Source organism: Echinops telfairi, unplaced genomic scaffold (assembly GCF_000313985.2).
Source record: "Echinops telfairi isolate 266 unplaced genomic scaffold, ASM31398v2 ScPeMD7_8;HRSCAF=38, whole genome shotgun sequence".
Taxonomy (NCBI): domain Eukaryota; kingdom Metazoa; phylum Chordata; class Mammalia; order Afrosoricida; family Tenrecidae; genus Echinops; species Echinops telfairi.
This window is the reverse complement of record NW_022103905.1, coordinates 8212955-8238624: the sequence shown is the minus strand read 5'-3', so window position 1 is coordinate 8238624 and position 25670 is coordinate 8212955. Positions and strand designations below refer to the sequence as shown.

The window sequence follows — 25670 nt, the reverse complement described above, 5'->3', positions numbered from 1 at the left end:
TGTCAAGTTGAGTGTCGCCCCCTGACCTTCCTTCCTTCCTTCCTTCCTTCCTTCCTTCCTTCCTTCCTTCCTTCCTTCCTTCCTTCCTTCCTTCCCTGTCTGCTTTGGCCCTCAAATGGATCACAGGATCATGGCATGTTGTGCTAGAGGGGCCTCCTCAGCCGTCCTCCAGGGACCTGTTCATTTTATAATGAGGAAAGCAAGGCTCAGAGGTTCTAGTGACTGCCCTTGAGCCATGCAGCCCATAAGTGACAGAAATAGGCCCGCTGCCCAGGCCACTTGACATTGAGGTGGTTGTATTTTTACCAAAGAACCCTGGTAGTGTAGCAGCTAAGTTCTCAGCTGCCAACCAAATGGCTGCTGGTTGAAACCCACCCAGGCAGCAGTCGGCTGGAGAAAGACTTGGCAGTCCACTTCCATAAATCTGTCTCATGGGGTAATGCATCACATGTCCCCAGGAATTGGAATTGACCCAATGGCATCTAGACAGCAGGTTTTTACCATTATGACTATTACTGTTATTATTCTATAGAGCCCTGGGGCACTGGGGATTAGGTGTGTGGCTGCTAACTGCAAGGCTGGTGGTTCAAACCCATCAACCACTTCACTAGAGAAAGATGAGGCTGTTTGTTCCCGGAAGATTTACAGTCTAGATACGGCAGGCATCCGCTCCACGGGAATGGGTTGGTTTGTGGTGAGGATATATCATTATTATATTTATTATGATGATAAAATCATCTGTTAGTACTTTCTGTTTTCCAGGCACTCTGCTGGGGACTTCATATGTCCATTTAACCAGGATGGTGGTTCTGTAAGGGAGGGTTTATGGTTTGCCGGTGACTGTTTACCGAGGAGGAAACTGACACTCAAGTGAAGTGGAGGCCTGAAACCATACACTTGCTGAGCAGTAGGGTCAGGACTTGAACTCAGGACTATCTCGTTTCAAAGCCTGTGCACGTAACCCCACGAGTCACTGGACCAGAGGAAGAAGCACCCCAACACCATCTTCAAGCAGGACTTCCTCATGGAAATTTTCCATCGTTCTTCATGGGACCCAGTTCACCAAGAGTTGATCAACCCCGCAGCCCACGAGTGGGAAAGGAGCCTGCTTGCTTAACCACACCAGGTCCCCTGTCTGTGTTGCTCCTCCTGCAGCCACATCTTCTCTATCAGGGTCCTCCGATGTCCACAGCGACTGATTCTTGGGGTCCATTTTGGTTCTGGTCAGTTGGCTTTAGTGCTGACAATCCAATCTGGAGACCATCGGCACCCCTTGGCACTTGGTTGGAAAGGCAGAGAGTTTCTGACTCCCCATCAAGACCTACGGATCAGAGTTGGCTTCCCAGATGGTTCCTGGGCACCTTAAGTTTGAGAAGGGCTGCTTTCGTTTCCCCCAAGACCTGTTTGATGCCAAGTGTTCTGTCTTCCTGTTCGGTCCAAATTCCTGGTCCTGAATACGTGGTAACTGCCATTGCAGTTCTCACTGGGTAGACTTAAGCCCCAAGTCTCCCTGCACCTGGAATCCGATCTGGAATTTCCCCCTCTGGTCCCTCCTGAAACACCTTTCCCCCAAAGCTAGCAACTCCAGAGTTGACAGTTCCTACCTACCCCCAAGCTCTTTGCTGCCATCTCCTGGTCAGTACCCCTCACTGCCTTGACAATCCATCACTAGGGCTCTGGCTACACAAAATGGGCTAGAGACAAGCACTTCTTAGGGGTGGCAGACCTTTTGATTTGAAGTCAAATATCTGGATTAAAGTCAAGCCAAGTACTTAAGTGAATTCTGTTACTTCATAGCTGTCTGACCTTTCGTGAGTCTTTCAAGTTTCTGGTCTGTAAAATTGGGATCGTTTTATTATCTTCAGGGTTATTGTGTGACTGAAAACAAGATAATTCCTCATTCTAGCTTAGTGCCTGGTACATGTTCGGACAGATTATAAGCAAAAAATACACTATGCACTTGCTTTTTCTGGAGACAAGGATTATACGTTCACTCTGGTTTTCCCTCAACCTTCCCCCCATGAAGTAACGCTTTGTTTAACAGGACGTGAGTGACCAGAGCAGTATGGACTGTCCCCAACTCTACGAACCTGGACAGCTCAATCAACTCTTCAACAAACGTAAATTTTTCATCTGTATGGCACATGGAATCTACACGTCACTAGCCCTTTTCTTCATCCCTTACGGGGCCCTTTACAATGGCGTCGGAGAAGACGGGCAGCACCTGGCAGACTACCAGTCTTTTGCAGTTACCATGGCTACATCTCTGGTCCTTGTGGTCAGCGTGCAGGTAATCTGAGGGTGAAATCATCTGAAGGCGGTAGTTGGGCCACTTTGACAATCTCCTTGGTTGATGTTGTCTATTTGTTAGGAAGGCAAATGATCCTCAAGAAATATTTAACATTAGATGCCTACCACCTTCATTTAGTGGAAACCTGACAGCAATGTCTGTCACCTGCCCTTCGGGTCAGTAAATTATTTCCTTGGTTTGGGCTGAATATATAAAGAGAAATGATCACACCACTTCCTTTTTGTGTTCTGAGAAGAAAAAAAATGTAGTTGGTACTACATTTCTGTGGAATTATTCAGTAGGTCCAATGTTCTTTCTGTGGCAAAGCTGAATCTCACATTGAGGTTGGGATGTGGATGCTCTTTATGTTCTCCATCTGGCTTCTTGAGTTGTGTTTTCATCTCCTTTACATGGAAACTGTAGACAAGTCCATTAGATATTGAATTCTTGTGGTCACCGTGCAGGTAACCTTAATGGTCAAAACACCTCGGTGTGATCTCCTTGGTTGATTTCGTCTATTTGTTAGAGCCATTCCGATCTGTAGTTCTCCCTAGGTTCAGCAAGATAGGTGGCCTCGATTTTGTTTTGCGTGGCCTTTGAATTGTTGAGCAGACTCCATGGATGCGCTTACAGTCCAAGCCCAGAGATTTGGGTGGCCTCCTCCTCCTCTTCCTCTTCCTTGGTTCTCTGGATTCTTGTCCTATATGGCGAAGGCAGTGGGTAGGATATCATACCAGCTCATTTGCCTTAAGATCAGGTCTGTTTCTTGGTCCAAGAGACGATTTGGAAGGTAATAACTGAAATAAAAGGCCAGTGTCTGAAGGAAAAAGCAAATGGAAAGACACTCTTCAAACTATCCTTCGTGTTATTTGCTATACTCATATAGAGGAGCCCTGGTGGCACAGCACATTAAGTGTGGGGCTGCTAACCCAAAGGTCAGCAGTTCGAACCCACCAGCCACTCCATAGGAGGAAGATGAGACTGTTTGCTCTTGAGAAGGTTTACAGTCATGGAAAAACCAAGGAGCAATTCTATTTTATCCTATAGGGTCTGCTACGAGTCAGAACTGACTTGATGATAGTAAGTTATATTTATAGAAGTATTACCGGGAAAATTCATTGTGTGTGATGCATAGTAAGAAATTAAATGGTGTCAGTGAATTGGCCATTACAATTAACATGACAAAAGGTTTTTTCTTTTTTTTTTTTTTTAATTTTAAAGAAATCGGTTAATTGTCATATACATCTAAATTTCCTTTTAAGTGATTCTCGCCTATAATTGATGTTCTGTTATACTCCCATGCCAGCAGAATCTGGCCAAAAAGTTGGACATTGAAGCCCATGCAGAAGTACCTCAGAAGAAAATCTGCTAATCAGAATTTTTTTTTTTCGAAAGAGGAGAAAAAGCAAAATTGAAATGGACTGGGGTCTTTCGTGGCAAACAAGTTCATTTCACACAAACAAACGAAACAGAAAACCTGAAGATCTACTTCTGAAAAATCCGCCTTTAAACACTGTGGAGTGTAGTTATTTTCTGAGACAAATGGGATAGTTATGAGTAAGATTTTACACAATGGCAATGTTTTATTTAAATAAATGTATGAGACTGCTAATCACTATGTCTTATCTTTCTGTGTCCTGCGCTATTTTGAAGTCTTTCTTCAGCTTGAATTTTTATTTTATTGCATTAATTTCTTCAGAAGTTGTTTGTGTTAGACAGGGTTCTCTAGAGAAACAAAACCAGGACACATAATTTTAAATAGCTAGAGAGATACAACATAACGAATAAACAGCTAATTCATCCACAGAGCAGTACAAATGGCTCAGCTCAGCTTACTTCCATGAGACAGTTAAAATACTGGCAGTCATTCAACTCACGAGGGCTGCTGGATGCAAGTGTAGGAAGCAGACAGCTGAGTCTTCTGTGGAGCAACACAGACAGTCTGGCCACAGACAGCAAACAACAAGCAAGTCACCAACAGTCAGCCAGATGACAGGGTCTGACAGTCCACACCTCAAGTGATGTACACACCAGCAGTGTGGTAAAGCAGGTCTTGAAGAAATCTCAAACGACAGAAACACAGTCTACAGGTTCGGTGTCCCACAGGCAGTCTAGCTCACAAGGGGAGGCAGAGAACTAGCTAAGGTTCAATCATCAGAGAGCAAGAGACAGACAGGTGAGGCTCGCAGAGCCCTCTATCTCTTTGCCCTTCAATTCAACTCCAACCGTATTAACCCCACACGTGTTTCCTGGCCAGGTTGGCACAATAAACCCACCTATCACAGTGTTAATAGACATTATCCTTTTAAGAGGGTGGGAGCTGCCTTTCTTTGGTTTTACATTTAAATGACCTATTGGAAGAAAATAACATTCTTGGACTAGAGTCTTTTGCATTAGAATTTGGAAGTGCTGCCCCATTATGTCCCAGGACAGCAGTTTGCTGTGCTCCTCTCTCCTTTGTCAATGATATCTTTTGGGTCTAACAGCGGTTCTCCACCTGTGGGTCGTGACTCCTTTGGGGGTTGAACGACCCTTTCACTGGGGTCGCCTGATTCGTAACAGTAGCAAAATGACAGTGATGAAGTAGCATTGAAAAAAGGGTCACAGAATGAGGAAGGTGGGGCACCACTGCTCTCGAAGCTTGTGTCCTTTTCCCTGGAACTTCACAAATGGCATTGGGAATGTATCTTCTTTTACGGATGTGTTTAGGGTTTAGCAGGTCCCTTAAATCTGGAAACCCACGCTGTCCTTTACAGGATCTTCTTCTGAGCTTCACTTCTCTCTCTCTTGCTCCTCCTTCTAGAGGGCCCGCGCATCCATTGTCTGCTGGGTTCATGGGTCTGCCACCTGTGGATGTGGCATCCAGCTCCCAGCTTTTTACACCTGTTTTCCACGTCTTCAAGTTTTGCTCTCTGTTGGGAGGTATTATTCCCATTGGCTTTCACAGACTTAATTCTGTTCTCATCAGTGACACTTCTTTGTTGTTGTGGTTGTTTCTCTGGTGAATTCTGACATTCCAAACGAATCCTTTTTTTAAGACCCAGAAATATTTTTTGTGATCTAATTGCCTAGCCTCAAGAATTCTTCTTCCTTCTTGTGGTGGCTGTGATTGGGCAGCAGCAAAGCCAGCACTCAGCTGCAGCTGAAAGGGCAGTGATTGAGCCCACCTGTTTCCCTAAAGATCACAGCCTGGGAAACTCTGCCAGGCAGTTCTAGCTGTCCTGTAGGGCTGCTATGGAATTGATGGGTTTCGTGTAACCTGTTCTCGTAGTTCTTCCTCAGTAGGCTCAATCTGCTGTTTTCCAGTTGAGTCCTCTTGGCTGGCTTTGGTGTTTCGTTTCCTCATACCCACACGGGTGAAGCTCTTATGTCTCTTGGTGGGGGTGAATTAACTGGCTGCTGGTAGAAGGTAAAATTGGAGATGTTGGCCTAAGGTCTTGCAGTTAAATATATTGGAAAACTAGGCATCTGTTTTTTGAGGCCCAGATGACAGGGCTTTCTGTTCTCAGACTTCTCAAGGAGAGAAAAGGTTGTCCTTTTATGAAGGATAGTAAACTGAGAAGTGATAGTGATAGATCTATTTCCTTTCTGCTACCAAAAAATCTCTAATTTTGTCTCAAGTTCTGCTAGAAATAGAAACGTTTACTTGGACAACTTAGGCCATATGAAATGCAAATAATGGTGCCAGAAATCACTATTTTCTCTGCATAATTTATATTTACCAGTGGTTTCTGTAATTCCCTAATATCAGACCACTTTTTTTTTGGTAAGCTGAAATACTACAATAGTTATTGGACAGAAGAAGGGATATAAACCTACCCCCAGGTCACTTGAATCCCAGTTTCTCAATTTTATGGCAAAGGGGGTTAAGAATATTCTTTGGGTAATTGAGTAAGGACTAGGAAACTGTGTTGGAAAAGGTATATAAAATAACTTACGGATGTGTCAAAAGAGTCCTATGAAAATTTATGGAATATATAAAACTTACATACAGATTATAAAATTTTGCACTAGCTCCCTACAAAAACTTTTTCCCCCCAATAGGGCTATTTTGAGAGGAATTTGGAAAGTCACTTTGAAATGATGAACCGCTCAGCTTTCTGAGTTTTCACTTAAAAGAAGGTTGGCATTCTTCTCTTGATTGTACCTCAACCTTGACAGGCACAATGGCTTGTCAGATAGAGGTCCTCAAATCCATTGTCTACCAGAAATGGTAAAGTTCAGTCAGTCTCTGATTCTGCAAAGGAGGTGGGAATGGATTGGCAGCTACAAAGGTGGATCCATCTGGATTAGCCAGAGTCGGTCTGGGGGAGATATTATCACTAAAATGATCCTGCTTTGGTTCTGAAAAGTCTCCCTTTTACACTTGATTATCTTTACAGATAACCTTGGATACCAGTTATTGGACTGCCATCAATCATGTCTTCGTCTGGGGCAGCCTTGCTACTTACTTCTCCATTTTATTTGCTATGCACAGTAATGGCATCTTCGGCATCTTCCCAAACCAGTTTCCGTTTGTTGGTAAGTGAATCCTATGATCGAGTAGAGGCTGGTCTGATGCTGCTATTTGTCTTCGTAATTCGGTTTCTGGTTTGAGTGGTGGCTGAGCGTGGCCAAGGAATCCGTCTGCAGAAATTGATGGAAGCAGGCATCTTCAGCCTTTCAATGTTGACGAGTTTCCCAAATATTCCTTTCTACTGTCCCCACCGGATGCAGAAGAGCCATTGTGACAGCAGCTTATGGAGAGTCCCAAGAGCGACAAAGGCTGTGTCCCTCTGTGAGCAAAGGTGTACAGGTAGCATGAAGAGGAGACTCTGCTCTGGACACCCAAAGTTCAAGCCCAGGTCCACCACTGACCATCTCTCTTGAGCAAGCTTCTACCCTTTCTATGCCTTATGGTACTCCATTGTAAACTGGAGCTATTAATAGCTCCAATCATAGAAAACGTGTGAGGATTAAATAATATGTAAAAAAAAAAGCTTGGCATGAAACCTAACACATACTACTTTTCCATGAAAACTAATAATGATGATGGTGAGTTTTTAAAATGTTGCTGAATTATTGGCTGAGGACAGCATGAGTGATTTTGAGAAGCTGATAAGTAGCAAACAGCTCCCTGAAATCCTTAAGAAAACTCGAGATTCTATGATGCTACATGGCGTGTACACCTCTATACTCCATATTTCAAAATGATTTTGAGCAAATGGTATGACACTTGGTATGCCTGAAAACCCACTGTCATTAAATTGGTTCTAACTCAGACAGCCCTGTAGGACACAGTAGAACTTGCCCATAGAGTTTCTAAAGTTTTCAGTTAACAGCCGAGTGCTTTAACCACTGCACCTCAGGCCTCTCTGTGTTTGATGCAAGGGGGTGACTAATGCAAGACCTTGGGTGAGGTAAGCTCGTAGGAATTATAGTTCTGAGTTCAGCCCAACAGACGGAGGGAAAGCTATGCAAGAAATCGACCTTCTTGAGCTTAATTAGGTCATCCTGCTATATTGCCACGAGCATAATCAACTGTTCATCAGGAGCACTGGAATGAAGTCTCACCATCCTCACTTCCAAGGAGCATTGTGGCTGTACAGTTGATTGTGTGCTGGGCTGTTAATACAAGGTCCTTACTTCTAACCCATCTGCAGCTCCATAGAAGAGGATGAGGCTTTCTGTTCCCGTAAAGATATACAACCGTGGAAAGCTACAGAAGAAGGTCTACCCTGTTCTGTAGGGTATATATGTGTCAGAATCCATGTCATGATGGTGCGTTTGGTTTGGGTTAGCGTTAGGTTCATAGGAGTTCTGGTTGTACAGTGCTTAAATGCTCTGTGGTTAACCATAAGCTCAAAACACCAATTGGTCCGTGGAAGAAAAATAATTACAGCTTTGGAAACCCTATCTGGCAGTCTGCTCTGCCCTATAGCGTCACTCACTATGAGATGGGAGTTACTCAATACCCTGTTTCCCTGAAAATAAGACAGTGTCTTATACTAATTTTTGCTCCCAAAGATGCACTAGGTCTTATTTTCAGGGGATGTCTTATTTTTCTAGGAAGAAAGATATGGTACACATTTATTGTTTATTGTTTTATTAAAAGAGACCTCACACTTCCTGTCTGCTCTGACTGTGCTGCGGCCAACAGTGAGCTGCGCAGTGGCCCCTGCCGCTACGGTCCAGAGTCCAGAGTTACAGTAGCTTCAGGAGGCCTTATTATCAGGGAGGCCTTATGTTCTGGGAGTCTTATTTTCAGGGGGGGGATGCCTTATATTTCAGCGAGAGGCAAAACTGTAAGTAGGTCTTATTTCCGGGGGAGGTCTTACTTTCGGGGAAACAGGGTAGCAGCGGTTTTGGGGATTTAGTGGGGAACCAGTCTAGAAAAACAATTGTTACGATGTATGCAGACAACCAAATAAGAGCAACCGTTTCCATTGCTTGAAAGAGATTGAAATTGTAATTCCATGTTTGTGCATGCATATGCTCAAGTTCATTAGACTTTTACTTTGCTCTGAACGTACTTGGAAATCCTGACATTGTACCAAATGCACCAAAACTCATTGCCATCAAGCAGATTCCAACCCTATAGGACAGGGTAGACCTGCCCCTATGGGTTTCTGCGGTAAATCTTTCCAGGAGCAGAAAACCTTGTCTTTCTTCCTCTGAGCAACTGGTGGATTTGAACTGTTGGCCTTATGGTTCCAGTTCAGGGGCTAACCCAGGACACCCCCAGGGGTCCTGCACTTCTCTTAATAAATATGTAACATATTTTGTTTACCAAAAGATTTCAACCATGTAGAGACATGGTGGTTAAGAACAAGAAGAGGCATATGAGGAAAGACATAAAAACTATTTTTAAGATGATTGTTGTTGCCAGATCCGAAAGTTCAGTGAATTCACCAGAAGCCTTCCAGTCCCGAGACGGTTCTAACAAGCTAATGAAAGTAGAACTTCTCGACTCGAGAAAGTCGTTTGTGTGGGGCCCACTCTCTCTGGCCAAGCACATGCCATTTCAGGAATTAATTACTGAGCTCCAATGAGACTAGTCAAAAGTGAGATCAACATTGGGGTTTGAGGGGAAAATAGTAATAAATTTTTTCCCCTTAGTCGCCAACAACAAGCAGAAGTGTGGTTTTCCAGTGAAGCTTATTTTTCCAGAACGCCTACGGGGATTGAGAATCAAGGAGCTCAAAGAGACATTTAATTTACTCAGTCAAGTTTGTTTCTGTCCGTGTCTGAGAGCAACTGGCATCGGCTGCTCTTTGGTAGGCAGATTCTACCCTCCAAAGGGAGGAAAAGTAGACGTATCCGTCAGTAGCCGAACGTGCACATTCAAACTCCATCTAAACGGTACTCACACTTTAATATCCGGAGAGAGGATCTAGATACTGCTTGGGGTGGCATGTGAATTCGTAGAAAACCAACAGGGAAAAATGTATGTGGTCATATACATTTCTAGGTGTTATTGTGTGGGCTGCAACTCATGGTGAGTAACCCTATGTATAACAGAACAACATGCTGCCTGGTCCTATTCCATCCTCACCACTGGGATGCTTCAGCTCTGGGCTGGAACCATCTTCCCGTGTCTCACTGACCCTCGACTTTACCAAGCACAATCGTCCCCATGTCACACTTGGTCAAGTCGACCCTCTTTGTGAAGAGAGACGTCGGACAGTGTAAGACGTGACAAAATAATCACAGTGTATAAATTATCAAGGGTTCATGAGGGAGAGGGAGCGGGGAGGAAGGGGGAAAATGAGGAGCTGATACCAAGGGCTTGAGTAGAAAGCAAATGTTTTGACAATGATGAGGGCAACACATGTACAAATGTGCTTACACAATGGACGTAGGTATGGATTGTGATAAGAGTTGTAAGAGCCCCCAATAAAATGATTTTTAAAAGAAAAAAAAGTAGACCCTCTATTTTTTTTCAAAATCACAGAAACCTTTAATAAACAAAAAATATTAAAATGTAGAGCTTCTTTAACAACATATCCTCCACCTATTTCTTTTTTCTCTCTCTCTTTTAAAAATTATTTTATTTTATTGGGGGCTCTTATAGCTCTTATCACCATCCATACATATATCCATTTGGTCAAACACATCTTTACATATGTTGTCATCATCTTTTACAAAACATTTTCTTTCTTCTTGAGCCCCTGGTGCCAGCTCATTTTTCTCCCTTCCCTCCCCACCCTCCCTACCCCATGCCCCCTTGATAATTTATAAATTATTCTTCTTTTCCTATGTTTTATACCAACTGCTGTCTCATTTCACCTACTTTTCTGCTGCTCATCCCCCTGGGATGGGGGCCATACATCGATCATTGTGATCGGTGCCCCCTTACCCCCACCCCCACTCCCACCCCCTTACCCTCCTAGTGTTGCTGCTCCCCTAATTGGTCCTGAGGCGTTTATCTGTTCTGGATTTCCTGTGTTTCAAGCTCTTATCTGTACCAGTATACACGCCAAGTAGACCCTCTAGTTGAGAATCTTCCCCCTCTTTTTGCTGCCTCTCCACCCTACCAAGCATGGTGTCCTTTTTCGGCTCTGGTCTCTCCTGGCAGCATGTCCAGAGCAGGTGGAATGAAGTCTCACCATCCTCGCTTCCAAGGACCACTGTGGCTGTACTTTCCACCAATAGGACTGGTATATATCTGATGGCTTTGCTGACGGCTTGCTGCTTCCTTCAAACCAGCATTGCCGCATATGAAGTGCGACTATAGAGTGAGGAAACTGGCTTCAGGCTTGTTGGATGGCTGCATTAGCAACCCCTCAGGGAGGGGCATTCTGCTTTCACCAGCCCTGGGGCGTCGCTGGTCTTCTTGACAATCAGATGAACTGATTGAATCTTGGAGTTTCCCACGTTACTTTCAGGCAGGGTTTTTGAAGGCATTTCATGGCCTTTTAAAAAAGTTTAGGCCTATATGCTTTACAGCTATGTAAAAAAAATAAGAGGCTATCTGCCTTTCAAAATCATAGTTTGTTTGTAATCAGGGACCTTGAGGCTGAAGGAGAAGCTTGTACCCATGAGTAGAGCTCACCCGAGCTGGACTCAGACAATGCTTGACCCACGCTGGCAACCGCTATGCGATCCGGCCACCTCGCAGCTCCCAAGGATAAGCACTGCTTTCTTCTTGTTACCATTGTGCACATTGGGGAAACTACCCCGTGGCTCTTCTCTAAGTATACTAAGTATTTCAACAAAGTTCCTTGGCCCAAAGAAAAACCCACTAACGAAACAATGCAGGCCTATTTATGACCGAGTGCCTATTCTTCAATGCTAGGAAATGCAAGGCACTCGTTGACTCAGAAACGCATCTGGCTCATCATTCTCCTCACGACGGTGGCATCAGTTATACCCGTGGTGGCATTCAGACTTCTGAAAGCAAGTTTATACCCAACCCTGAGTGATCAGGTAAGTGTCAGCGCCAATTAGTACTTACTGGACTAGTTTCTGGATCTTGGAATGGTGTCATTTTCTGCCTGACTAGAGGGCAGCCCGGGGAAGGATGTGCAAAATGCCCATCCACAGACAATTACAGGTGCCTTGCATCATCTCAGAGTACATGAGACTGCCCATACCTTCAGGCCCCTGGGTGTCACTGAAGAGATATACCTGAACTAAATGTGGATGGAGAAAATAGAAAGTTTAGTTGGGTACGTAAGAAACTTAAATTTTTTTTTTAAGGAACCTTTTCAACATCATTGTAGGCACTTGTTTCAAGGCAAGCACAAGTGATAGGGAAAGTTATTGACTCGGTAAAGGGCAGAGTAAAAGATAGTCAAGTATAGTAGGAGGCCAAGAGGCTCCAAACTCCTGTAGAAGTCTGGGAACAGATCCAGATAGATGGAGGATCTGTGGCCTTCGAAAGGATCCATTATGGGTGGGATGGAGAACACAAAGTTGTAAGTATAATCAGAAGAACAGATTATAGGCAGTCCTCAGGTTACAAAAGAGATCATGGTTAAGTGTGTCCACAAATTGAATTTCTAGGTAAATTGGAAATGTGCATACTATTATTTATTCTCGCTTGAGTGTGAGAGAAGACTGGAAGTTTTTCAATGATTTCAAAGCTGCTTGTGCATCAAGTGAAATGATTGTGGTAAAAATGTTGTCAAGAGTAGGGTGAGGGTGGGTACCAGTGTTTTAAAGTGCGGGCACATTTACATCATACGAAATGGCCGGTATGAGTTGTCAGGAAGCCCTGGTAGCAGAGTGGGTTATGCTTTGGGTGGCTAATCACAAGGTCTGCAGTTTGGCACTACCAGCTGCTCCACAGGAGAAAGATGAGGCTTTCTGCTCCAGTGAAGATTTTCAGCCTTGCAGCCCCCCACCCCCCTGCCTGGGGCAGTTCTATCCTGTCCTGTAGGGTCACTGTGAGTCAGAATTGACTCGATGGCAGTGAGTGTAGCTTGTCAGTGTATTCATGAATTGTCAGTTCTTATTAGTAACCTGGGGACTTACTGTACAGAAATACAAAACCCAGAAAATGAGCAGAACATGGTTCAATACTTTGGGGAAAGATGAGTGTCAGGGAGACAATGTCAGGATCAATAAAGACCCAAAGATAAAGAGAAAAGGAGAAAGGGGGGTGGGTGGGAAGGAGAGATCCATTGTAGCCCACATCATGAAGAGTGGGAAAACACTGAGGAGGTAAGGGACCAGGTCCATGAGGCCTAAAGAAACGGGGTAGCCCTTCTTTAATCATGTTGGCCTTCAGGTCCTGGGACCCAACTGGGAGGAGATTCCTTTTGACATGCCCATGGCATCTCCTCTCGGGACTTTGGTCCGAGGAGCTGGTAAGTGAGCTGAAAGGAAGGGACATGACATTTATTTCTTGCTAGGTTGAGTCAGTTTAGGACTTTCTTCTTAGTGGTCTTCCTCTGCCACAGAGGTTGGACTCTAGAGATCAGTTGGATCAGTGAGCAGTGGGTACTTGCACCAAAACTAGGGCCATCTGTTTCCCTAGTGAAATGAAAGGCAAGCTGAAAGTCACCCAATTTATGTTGAGCCCCTCAGAAGCACACACACAACAACAACAAGTTGCTCTTCATGGAGTTTTAATCTACCACTGGAGTTAGAGATTTCTGACTCTCAATCTTATTTCTAAATGTTCTCCTAGACCGACTATGAATAACTATTGGATCCTGAGAACTTCTACAAGAAAAAGAGGGGGAAAAGGCCTGTGTTGTAGGAATCAGAGGCGAAAGTGTCAGAAACTCACTGAATTGGGGCGGTGCCTGTCTTTTTTTTTTTGCCTGTCTTAAAAGTATATTTTATTCTTACAAAAGTATGTTCCAACTCCTTTGAGATGGAGGCAATAATGAAATTTGTCTTAGCACTTCTCGTTTACCTTACCGCCTCGTGGTAGGAATAAAAATCCATTAGGAAAAAACAAAAAGTTTTCCTTTGCAACCAAGGCTTGGCTCGGCTATTATCGATCCTAGCTATACCGAAAAGGCTTCCACTTCACCAAGTGACCCACTTGCGTTGATTGAAGGGGCGCATCATCTCACTCTGAGTCTGCTTCCTCCCCAGATCCGCCAGTGGCAGAAAGCTCAAAAGAAAGCGAGGCCTTTAAGGCGTCGAAGACCTCAGACCCGCAGGTCAAGTTCAAGAAGATCCGGCTATGCTTTTGCTCACCAAGAGGGCTACGGAGAGCTGATAACATCTGGAAAAAATATGCGTGCGAAAAACCCACCCCCGACATCAGGGTTGGAAAAGACCCTGTATAATAGCACTAGCTGGATTGAAAATTTATGTAAGAAAACCACAGACGCAGTGAACAGCTTAAGCCAGGATGAAACAGGGAAACTTTGAGTCAAGATGGATTTGAACCACAGCGTTATCTTTGCACCTCAGCTGGAGCTGAGGTGCCGCTGGCTCCAGAGTTTGCAATTGGGGCTAGGGTGGGGCCGATGAAATCGCTTAGCTTAAATCTTGGCTGACTGCTTTGATGGTCTCCATCAAGAAGGGGTGAGTCTGCAAGGAAACCAAGCCACAGTCTCCATCGAGTTCTTCATTTGGTGGACAAAACCTTCATAATGGAAGTACAGATTTTTATCCTTCTAGATACCAAGTGATCCTCAACTTTAAAAATCTAATTTTTGGAGAAAAAGCCCTGTAAATCTTCATATATGCACTCAGTGGATCCTCAGGTGCCTTCTAAAGGCATATACTATCTCAACTGATAATCATACGTATTGGCCGATAAACACGTATTTGCAAGAACAACCTTTCCCAAGATAATGTTTTCAAGATCTTCAATGTCGATGAAAGTGTTTGGGGACTAGACGTAGCTCCTCCTGCCCGTCTTGTGGTCTCCTTGTCCTGTCAGTCAGGACCACCAATCACCTTCATGCCTGAAGAAGACAGAAGCGTGTTGTTGGTCCTCGACTTTCCATTGGTAGATGTCTGGGAAAAGTGTAAATGGAGAATCTTTCCATTAGTGGATGCTGGTCATTTGGTCAAATGTATCCCCCAAAGTTCTCATGTTCTCTTGTAGAGACATCGGCACAGAATGTCCAGGAGGAGGTCTCTAATACGGGTTCTACATCCTTCGGAAGGACGTCTGTAACAGCCTGGGCAATACTTGCTCAGCATCAGCCAGAGCCAGGGAGTGACACTGCAAAGCCTTGGGAATCTCACACTTTACTGATAGCATGCCATACCGTTCAACATTTCCAGTGTTTCAAAGTGAAGATTTGAAACCAAAAACAAATGAAAACTTAAGTGTTCCCCAAATTAAATGACTCTTCAAGGACTCATGTTTAGGGCATTGATTCTTATTTGCCTTTGAAACATAACTGTCAGGCAAACTTATCAATATGTGTGTAAATGAGGTTGGGCCTTTGGAGAGGATCCTGACTGTGTAGTGCCCACATGACTCACCCGTGCACTTCCAGTGAAAGGATTGCGGGAGGTTTGTGTTCAAGCCCCAGCGCTGTCACTTATGACCTCTGTAACCTTGGACGGGCCTGGCACCTTCTTGCAGTCTTTAATTTGTCCTCCGTAAATGAGGATATACTACCTACCTCATGTGATTGTCTGAGAATTGTCAAAGCACAAGCTCCAATCGTTAAAATTATGATCCTCATAGGAATTGATACTAAGTTTCAGTTTACTCATCATCAGCATAAATGAGTCATTTGAATACAAAGAGCTGGAATTTAAGTCACGAAGAAGGCCGTGATAAAAGGTGAGTGCTAAGTAAGATATTAAACTGGTTAGTGTTCTACAGGGAAAAAAACAAAACCAAAAAATCCAACCCTATAACCTTTGGGGGTGATTTTCTCCATGGGAAAATAAAAATATTTTTATCAGTTTTCTACAAGTCAATTTTCCACTCTGCAGGATCCCTGATCCGGTCCCTCTTACATTACTAGTCAATGCTGCATTGCCCAGGAAAGTCAGACAACCCTAGACTGGGCTTGGTAAATGATGAGCTAACAAGATACTAAGGGATTACTGCATTTTCCTTATTTCTGAGTTTGGGATAATTTTTCCTGAATGGAATGAAGGGAAATATATGTGAAAAAGAGCCTAGCACAGTGCTTGAATCATAGTAAACAGTCCCAGGTAGTTCCTATCCCTACACCCCTTCCTGGAATTGCCCCATATGTTAGGGTTTCATGTCTGATTTGCCATTAGTTTCACTGTGTTTACTTGCTTTTTGTAACACGTTTCAAAGATCTGAAAACTTTCAGTAAATGGTTTGGCACCGTTGGTGCTGGGCATTTTGTCTCTTCTTTATTGGTAGCCATTTGGGAGAGCTTTGGTTACATTGGTTAACGTGGGTTTGTTTTTTTACTTTCCATCGATTCTTTCCCTGCCTGGGGAGCCTGTATATTCTTCTTCGGATCAGGGTCAAGAAAAAGATGCACCCATTGGATATGTGTGTAAGGGATGGAAAAGATTAGGAGGGTCCGTGTTTGAAAATTCAGTTCCAATTAAATAAGCCTGTTTATAAACTGATAACATGGGATGATTGTGAGAGAAACACTCTATCTGCTTGCTTTGGTCTCTTGAGCTGGTCATAAGCTCACACACCCATTGGACGTGTCCATGATAAACGCCAGGCTTTATTTTGAACCTGAGCATGAAAAGGCGAGGAGTGGCTGGTGATGGCGATGTGCTGGGGAAATAATAAAATCTTAATTTTACATAAATGTTATCAGACTTTTGGGAAAGTATTCCCACGCCCCCACCCCCCTCTAGCTTCAGGATTTCATTTGATAACTTTGGAAGTTTCAAGCCTTGGCCCAAGTTTGGAGCTAGTACAGGCATTTGTGAATTGTATTTATTTGACACAGATCTGCTATTTGTCTCCCAGTACACCCATGAAGCAAAGGAAGAGAGAAGGTGAGAGGGGCTGTAAAAAGGAGGGGAAAAAAGAGGAAGGGTGGTGGTTAGGGGACAAGGAAGCTGGGAAGGAGAAAACAATTTCCAGTGATATGTCTCTTACAGAGATGTGACTCAGTAAAACATAAAGGTAGTCCCTCAAAGGACCAAAGTTGGATTGTATTTGAGACTTCAGTAACCACCAAAGGAGGAAAACCTCATTGCCATCGAGTCTGTTCTGATGCATAGAGCTGCCCCTGGGGTTTCCGGAGGCTGTAAATCTCAGAAAGCCTCATTGTTCTCTCATATGGAAGGCTGTTAGGTTTGAACCACGTACCTTGTGGTTAGCAGTCCAGCTCATAACCCATGTGCCACCCACGCTTCCATAGTCAGCACAAGCTCAGGAAAAGCAAATAGGAAAGGTGAGTCAAGAGCTCTGGCTTCTCATCCAGCAAGCAGTGTTGCTGCTTTGTGTGAGCGAGGCCACGCCTGCTGGCTTGTGGAGGCCTTAGTTCCCTCATCTATTTAGGGCAACGTTGGACAGGAGGGTCTCTAAGGCCCTTCCTCGTGTGTCCGTTCTGTGAGCTGTTCTTGCCATCATGGTCCTCTGTATCCTTGTCATTGGTTTCTGTTGAGAAGGAGAGAGAGAATTGCATGCTCACTTGAGGGCAGGGCCTGGCTCTTGCACTTGTTTATCTTTCTCTAGCACAAGCCTCTGGAAGACGGCTGCCTTCAGTCTCTCTCACTCACGACAGAGGTGCTAACCCCCCTGGTGATACGCTGTCTGGTTTGGTTGGACACACTGGGTTTCTTGTTAACAATTCCCCGAGATTTTAATCTCCACACCCTCCTCTCCTTGCCATGGCTTTAAGAAACAGAAAGCATCAAGAAGCATCGTTAAGCTATTCATGCACACCCTGCAAAAAGAGGGACATTTTAATGTGTCCTCTCCCCACACTCTAAGCTTACTAAGTTCTTTGCTTCTAGCATCACAGTCATGAGCTCACACCGAGCCAGCAGTTGTATTAGGGAAAGACCTGATATCTGTGCCCATTACGATTTAGCCAAGAAAACCCTCCAGGACAGTGCTACTTGGTCTCATAGGGATGGGACTTGAAATTGATGGTTGACGCTCCACAGCAGGAGAGTTCTTGGGGCTCAGCTTCCTCAGGATTCAGAGAGCAAACAAGAAAGCTGCAGCGTTTTTCTCCAGCGTTATTGATGCATCACGTCTACAGAAGTGGTTTTCTTTGCGTTTACAACCCTGTGACGTAGTCAAAGGGGCCCCGTGGCATAGTGGTTGTGAAGGTCAGCAGTTCAATACCACCAGCCTCTCCTGAGGAGAGAAGCGGGGCTTTCTACTGCCCAGAGTGCCAGTCTTAGACACGCCCAGGGGCAGTTCTACCCTGTCCTGTAGGCTCTCTATGAATCAGAATTAGCTTGATTGCAGTGCATTTGGGATTTGGGGGGGAGGTGGTCAGGACATTTTTAATCCATTTGAGGAAGGGGAATTTGAGTCCTAGAGATTTAAGGGTTTTGCCTGAATTCAAATGGCAAGAAAGAGAGCTGGAATGTGCTCAGATCCAATACCAGATCCAGAGCTTCTTACCTGTACCTCCCCCCGTGTCATACCAAGCACTCCTCTAGATAGGGAATTGCTGCGTAACCCTACTGGCATAGGGCGCTATGCACTGCGATGCTAACCACCAGGTCCAACGTTTGAACCCACCAGCAGCTTTGAGGGAAGATGAGGCTCTCTACTCACATAAAAACTTAGTCTCAGAAGCCCATGGAAGCAGTTCTACTCTGTATTGTATGGTCACTCTAACTCAGAATTGACTCAGTGGCATTGGTATTTTTCAGTTGGTTTTTTTTTCCGGTTTGTCCTGCTTCAGAGATTCTGTGTGCCTATGCAAGAACACAGAACAAGCAAGTGTAAGAGCACTGTCAAAGCTATAGTTCAAGTGTTCTCTCTCCATCTCATCCAAAAATATCACCATGCTCTCCCATCTGTCCTTCCTAACTCTCGGCACTCCCACCATGCTAACAGATAGGTGTGGGATGCAGACAAGGCAACTAAACCTGTTCCACACTACAAAAGCGCTTGGGAACAGAGCAACTCAAGACAGGCCGTGCTTTCTCTGGTTTCTTTTTTTCCCCTAATCGTCTTATTAGGGGCTCATACAACTCTTATCACAATCCATACATACATTTGGGAACTGCTTACAAGGATCTACATGTGACCTCCTCCGTGGGGGACAGACAACAGAAAAGTGGGTGAAGGGAGACGTCAGACAGGGCAACATATGACAAAATACCCATTTATAAACTATCAAGGGCTCATGAGGGGAGGGAGGGGGAAAATGAGCACCTGATGCCTGGGGCTTAAATGGAGAGCAAATGTTTTGAGAATGATGAGGGCAATGAATGTACAAATGTGCTTTCTATGATTTCTGTGGTAATAAATAGCGATGTGTTCTATCTGCATGTGCACAAAATGCCTGTCCAGACTGATATGATGTAATTATATCAGTCAAATCACTCAGCATTATTTTACCTTAAAACAATAAAACAAAAAAAAAATAACGAGCCACAAAGTTGAGTCAAGGAAGAAGCCAGAGCTGATGCTGCTGCAGCGACTTTTCAGTGGGCTTTGGTAGGTCAGGAACCAGCTAGCCACATGGGACCCCAATTGTCCAATTTTTACATTAACATCTGGCGCTACACGTTGGCAGTTTGCTCGGTTCATCACATGCCATTCCTCAGCAAGGAATCATCCACTTTTGCAATGCTCCAGCCTGAGCCTTCCGCCGAGCTGCCTGGAATCCAGCACGAAATGACCCAGGTGTTTCCTAATGCTCACTCATTGCAAAAGACTTAGAGGGCCTCGCTGGGCTCGTCTGTGAGCTTGGTGCTATGACTTAACCCGCAGAGGGGCCGATCGAGCTGCACATTTCCACACTTCCGGGAGGGTTGGTTCCTGTAACTTGTGCAGAATGCAAATTAGCTTGGAGCAACATACGTAAAATGTTCCGAGTTCAAGAAAGAAAAATGATTAGTTGGCCAGAAATTCCTGGCTACATGGTTTCAAGTTCCTGTAAGGTTTATAGGAGGGCTTCAGAAAATTGGTGGCAAAATGGAACTGAAAGACCATGGCAGTTTTCCATGACCTTTCTGAAGCTCTCTCATACCGGGACAAGTTTACAATTTTTGTGAACTTGAGTTGTGGCCTCTTACAGGAAAATCTTCTTGAGTTAGGATGTGTGAAGAGATGACCGTTATTTAGTTTGAAAGTAAACGAATCCTTTCACACTTTGTTGTTACAAGTGTTTCTAAGTTCCTTTCTCCTCCCAGGTAAATGGGAGCAGCATCTTACTGAACTTGTGGTTTCCTTAGGGTTGTCGTTTGCTTCTGGGCCCCTTCCCTGGCTATACCTTCTCAGTGTGCAGCACTCTCTGGGTATGTAAGTTCAAGGTGATGCACAGAGATTGGGCGGAAATTATACTGACACTAACAACAGCCTCAGACGTTAAAAAAAATCTAATAAAATTCTTGTTACTCAGCTTAGTTGTGGGTCACGACTAAGTGATTGGGGGAAACCTTTAAACTTTGTAATACTCTAGCAGGGGCAATGACCAATAAAAAGTGGACCTACGTCATCACACCTGGGGCTGCCACTAGCTAATTTGCTAATCACATCAAAGTCACACCAGAGAGTAATGCCAGTTTTCCTTCATAAGGTCAAAGGGTGGTACAAACATTTAACTTACTGAACTGCTAACTGAAAGGGTGAAAGTTCAAGTTCACCCAGTGACGCCTGGGAACAAAGGATGGTGGCGTCTTTCGGAAACATCAGTCATTGAAAACTATATGGAGCCCTGTTCTACTTTGATGCACTTGGAGTTACTGTGAATGAGACTTGACTAGAAGCCAATTGTCTAGGAGTCAACTGATCTGAATGAATTTTTTAGTCAAGTCACCCATAAGACGCCATAGCACCAGTCAAGATGTTTTCTTGGTATTGATTGGCTGCACCAGCTCATAGTTCATGCTTTCTAAAACTAAATGAGGATGTGGTTAGAACCACAGGAATATCTATATCGAAATATCTCTGGTACTGTGAATGATTTCTCATCTATACAAATGACTGCCATTATTCATTCAGTTTTTATAAATAAAATATGTATCAATAACTATCATTAAGGAGTTTGGAGAACTTGGTTAAATTAGGGGTGGGGGCAACGAGGGTTGGTGAAGATCTCTTATGGGCAGGACTTTGTTTTATGGGCTACGTCTTCGTCAAAGTGCTCCGTGGAAGGTGGACGCACACAACCTATATCCGGTAGCTAGTCCATCATCTCGGTAACAACCCTGGCACTGCTGGCCTAAAGCCCGGTGTGTGGAGGTGGGAGGACACGATGGATGCGTTCTTTGTTCTCTTATTGAGGAGGCTCTGATCTAGTATCTGCCTATTGTGTGCTATGTGCCCCCTATTTCACTGACCCTAAGACGCACCCTTAGTTTGGATACTACTTGAAAACAAAGCCTATTGCTAATTGAGGTTGTAAAGATGCTACTGGATATAGGGCTTGGTCCCGATTTCAAGGATGTTGAAATATGAATAATGATAAGCAATGGATTAAAGGAGGCCAAAAATGGTGGGGGGGGGGGAAGGGGGCTGAGACAGGTGACTCCTTTTTAAAGATGTTTGATGGCAACAGATGAAAACAGAGGGCGACTGTATTGTGAGTAGCTCTTAGAGGGGAAGAAATATTTTTACTTCTTATTCACTGCCATCAAGTTGGTTCTGACTCCTGGCAGCCCTACAGAGGGTTTCTGAGATTGTAAATCTTTACAGAAGTAGACAGCCTCCTCTTTTAACTGAGGAGTGGCTCCAGGTGTTGAACCACTGACCTTGTGATTACCAGCCCACTGCCTAACACACAACACCAAAAGAAAGAAGCACAATAAGCTCTGTTGCAGGTTAAGGAACAGGGGGAATCTGGAAAGACAAGGGGGAGCCAGTGTGGTACAAATGGCAAAGTACTTAGCTACTTAGGTTGGTAGTTTGAACACACCTAGAAGCACCTCAGAAGAGAGACCTGGTGATCTGCTTCTAAAAGCTCACTCACCTCAACCTCAACTACCATTGAGTTGATTCCAACTAAGAGTGACCCTAATGGACAGAGGAGAACTGCCCCTGTGCGTTTCTGAGACTGAAACTCTTTATAGGGGTAGAAAGCCTCACCTTTCTTCTGTGGAGCAGCCTGTGGTTTTAAACTGCTGACCTTATGGCTATCAGCTCAATGTATAACACACTACGCCATTGGACATTCTATGAAGCAGGGTTACTCTGAGCACACAGGGTCCCTGTGGATCAGCATGGACTGGATGGCAGCCGGGTTGATTTGGAGGGGCAGAAACCAGAGGGCAATCTCTCCGGGGACATTGCAGAGATCATTTTTAACAATTGCCACTGACTCCATCTCAGGGGACCCCAAATATGCCAGCGTAGGACTCTGCTTTATAGGGTTTTCAGTGGCTGAACTTTCAGGAGTAGATCATCACCAGACCTTTCTTCCAGGGTGCTTCTGGGTGGACTGGAATCGCCACCCCTTTGGTTATCAGCTGAATAAGTTCGCAGTTTGTACCAGCCCAGAGAGAGGATAAATGTGGGGGTAATGCAAAACTATTACTGCAAAATCTTAGAAACCCCTATTAAGCAAAAATACTAAAAAGTGAGGCTACTGTTTCTCAGCCTACCTCCAGCCAGGTTGGCACATTTCTGAAGGCGGTGTTACCACTTCTCTTCTCTCTCCCAGACAATTGGGCATCCTTCCATTTACACCTTGTCAAAAGGGAGTTCTGACATCCTCAAGGGACTCAAATCATGTTCCTCTGGCATGTTCTTTGAGTTTGAAGAACAAGAAGAAGCCTGAAGGGGCAAGATCAAGACCATAGGGTGGATGAGATCAATTTCCTAATGACATTTTCATAGGACAGGCCTCGTGACCCTTGAAGAATGAGTAGGTACGTTGTCCTAAGGGAGAAAAAAAATTTTTTTTTCTCACCAATGCAGCTTTCAATTGGCTTTAAACTTTTATTTAGTAAGGTTCATGATCATCCTGTGGCTTTCTGAACTGACCCCCCTGCCTTAAATTGAGCTGGACTGACAGATGCCCTCAGAATCTACAGTTTTGATTGGATCTTTATTTTGACGGCATTCTAATGAGACTAGCATATGATCAAGAAGAAATGGTACTGAAAGAAGAAGTCCAAGCTGCACTGAAGGCATTAGCCAAAAACAAGGCTCTGGGAATTGATGGACAACCAAGTGAAGAGTTTCAACAAGCTGACGAAGTGAAGCACTCGCTTGCCTATGCCAAGAGATTTGGCAGACCTGGCCAACTGCCTGGAAGAGAGCCATATTTGTGCTCACTCCAAAGGAAGATAGATGCACCTGATCCAAGCCATGGTATTCTCCATTGTCTTATAGACGTGTGGCAGTTGGGTATTGACTAAGGAAGGTTGAAGAAGCACCGATATATTTGAATTATGGTGCTGGTGAAAACTATTGAAAGTACCATAGTCGGCCAAAAGAATAAATACATCAGCCTTGGAGGAAGTACAGCCAAAATGCTCCTTGGAGGCAAGGTTGGTGAGACGTTGTCTCACGTGCTTTGGACATGTTATCATGAGAGAGCGGTCCTTGGGAAAGGACATCAACCTTGGTAGAGTGGAGGGGCAGCCCCCAAAGAGGAAGACTCTGGCCCAAATGAGTTGGCACAGTGGCTGCAACAATGGGCTTAAGCATCGCGACAATTGTGAGGATGGTACCTGACCAGCCAGTGTTTACTTCTGTTGTACCTGGGTTCACGCTGCATCTGAACTGATGACACAACACAACAATAACAACAAGGAGATGAAGGCGCGTGTGTTGCTGAGAGAACTTGCCTGCAGCCATCCACCGATCAAAGAGACACGCATAAGCATGTTTTGTTCGGACTAAACCTGTGCATAAGTGAGCCAGAACCCAAGTAGCAACCCTTTATGGCTTATCCCTGTGAACTCCCAGGATACCTCCCTAGAACCTCACGGATTTTCCTTTACTGGCAGCGCATGACTCCATTCTTAGCACCCTGCTTCATAGCCCATGAAGCCCCTGGCATGGAAGTGGCATCCTTCTGGCCAGTTACCTTGGCTCCTTTGCTTTTATTTTATTTTCTGCCGCAGCACAGTCCTCACAGAAGGAATGTCAAGGCTGCTTTATTGATTGGTTTGTTTCTCGGTTTCAAAGAGGACGTCAGAGTGGTGATTAAGAGTCATGACTCTGGGGTTAGGTTGATTTCTGCCCACTCAAGTGAGTTCCTGAACTGTCACTTCCAGCTCTACTTTTCTTCCACGTGGGACTGAAAGAATAGCACCACCTATCTGGCATGGCTCCTACGAGGATCAGATGAAAGAATGTTTGCGGTGAAACACTGGTCATAGTGCCTAGATCCTATTTAAAGCTAAGTAATCACAACTGGTTGTTCCCCAAACAACACAACAACAACTTCCATAGCTTTGCACCCCAGAGAGTTGCATTTCACTTGCCTTTCCAGAGATTTAAAAGGTCTGGGCTTTGAAATGTGTGGCTCAATAGACAGTTGCTTTGTTTGAGAGCAGGGACTCTGTAGATTGAGAAGGAGCCCATGTGCCTGAATGTTGCCCAGCTCTGGATTTCTCAAGACTAGGATATAAAGTAGTGCTTCCCTGTACCCAAGAATTGACAGGTGGTGGGATATTTGGATACCTGGGGCAGTGATTAGCAAGCACAACAGCGCTCCAAGCAATGTCTCCTGCCCTCTGTAGTTTAGCCCCTAATCAGTAGAGAGCTGAGAGGGCAGCTCTGTCCAAATATGGAAAGAAAGTTAGACATGGACAGAGGCTACCAGGCCCTGAAAACAATAGGACTCATCAGAGACTAGAAGTCCCTGGGTGATGGAAATGATTAATACACTTGGCTTCAAATAGAAAAGGTTGGGCGTTTCAGTCTACCCACAGGCACCTGGGAAGGAAGGCTTGGCAATCTACCTCTGAAAGATCAGCAACTGAAAACCCAAGACAGTTCTCTGATACTGTAGAGTAGACTAGGAGTCTATGTGTTGGGGCGACCACGAGTCAACATAGACTCAATGGTAACTCTTGTTTGTTGTTGTTTGTTTGTTTGTTTGTTTTAAAAATTAGAGCCTCACGACTAGGCCCTCTTGTTTTCTGGGAGCAGGTATGGCCTGGAATTCTTACAGGATCCCAGGGGATGAGGTGGAAAGACTGGAGGTTCAGAGCCAATTTAATTAGCTATGGAAAAATAAAACAGTGAGATACTACTCATACCTGAGCTCTGAGGAGCAAACCCACATCAGTTAATGATGCTTTGATCTCTGGTATGATAGCCATCCTCATGAGAATCAGCTCAATCTGCATAGGAATCCTAATGAGGTTTGTGTGTTCCATCAACCTGGCCCACAGGGCTATGATCCCTGTCCCTGCAACCCCTCCTAATGCTAAGAAAAACCAGCCTTCCTTTTACCTACCCCATGGTGCTGCTTCTTAATACATCCACCCTCTAGGCTGAAATCAAGGGTGTGAGGCCTGAGCCTTCAAAGGGTATTCTACAGTGGGCACTCACTCTTGTCAACCGAACTCACATTTACCATTTACTGTACATAGCTTTAAAAAATAAAAATTTTTTATCATGTGTTTGAAATGAGCTTGTATGTCACTAAAGATTCCAAGTCCACTTAAAATTTACTTATCTTCCTCTTATTAGTCACTGAGATGAAAAGTAGTCGTTTTTCTTTTTTACACTAAAAGATAAGACTTGGAAGCCTACTAGGAGGCCAGGGACAGGGAGAGGGTTGGGATTAGGAAACTACCATACATAGACTTTCTATCTTAGTTTCTGGCAAGTCAGCTAGGGATTTTTCTAAAGCAGAGTCATAAATGAACCAAATGGATTTAGTTGACTTGTTGCTGGACAAGAGGGTCAATCACAAAATGAGGG

At 44.4% G+C, this 25670-nt stretch overlaps 1 protein-coding gene across 1 annotated transcript in view; it reads left to right on the top strand.

The window, feature by feature from the left end:
* Positions 1 to 15983, top strand: part of ATP8B4 (ATPase phospholipid transporting 8B4 (putative)) — a 254036-nt gene extending 238053 nt beyond the window's left edge. Inside the window, exons 24-27 of the mRNA XM_045286465.1 lie at positions 2045 to 2290; positions 6673 to 6811; positions 11568 to 11698; positions 13823 to 15983. Of these exons, the coding sequence (XP_045142400.1) occupies positions 2045 to 2290; positions 6673 to 6811; positions 11568 to 11698; positions 13823 to 14104 (798 nt within the window). The 3' untranslated portion in view covers positions 14105 to 15983. The remainder of the gene's footprint in view (positions 1 to 2044; positions 2291 to 6672; positions 6812 to 11567; positions 11699 to 13822) is intronic.
* Positions 15984 to 25670: the final 9687 nt, after the last annotated feature.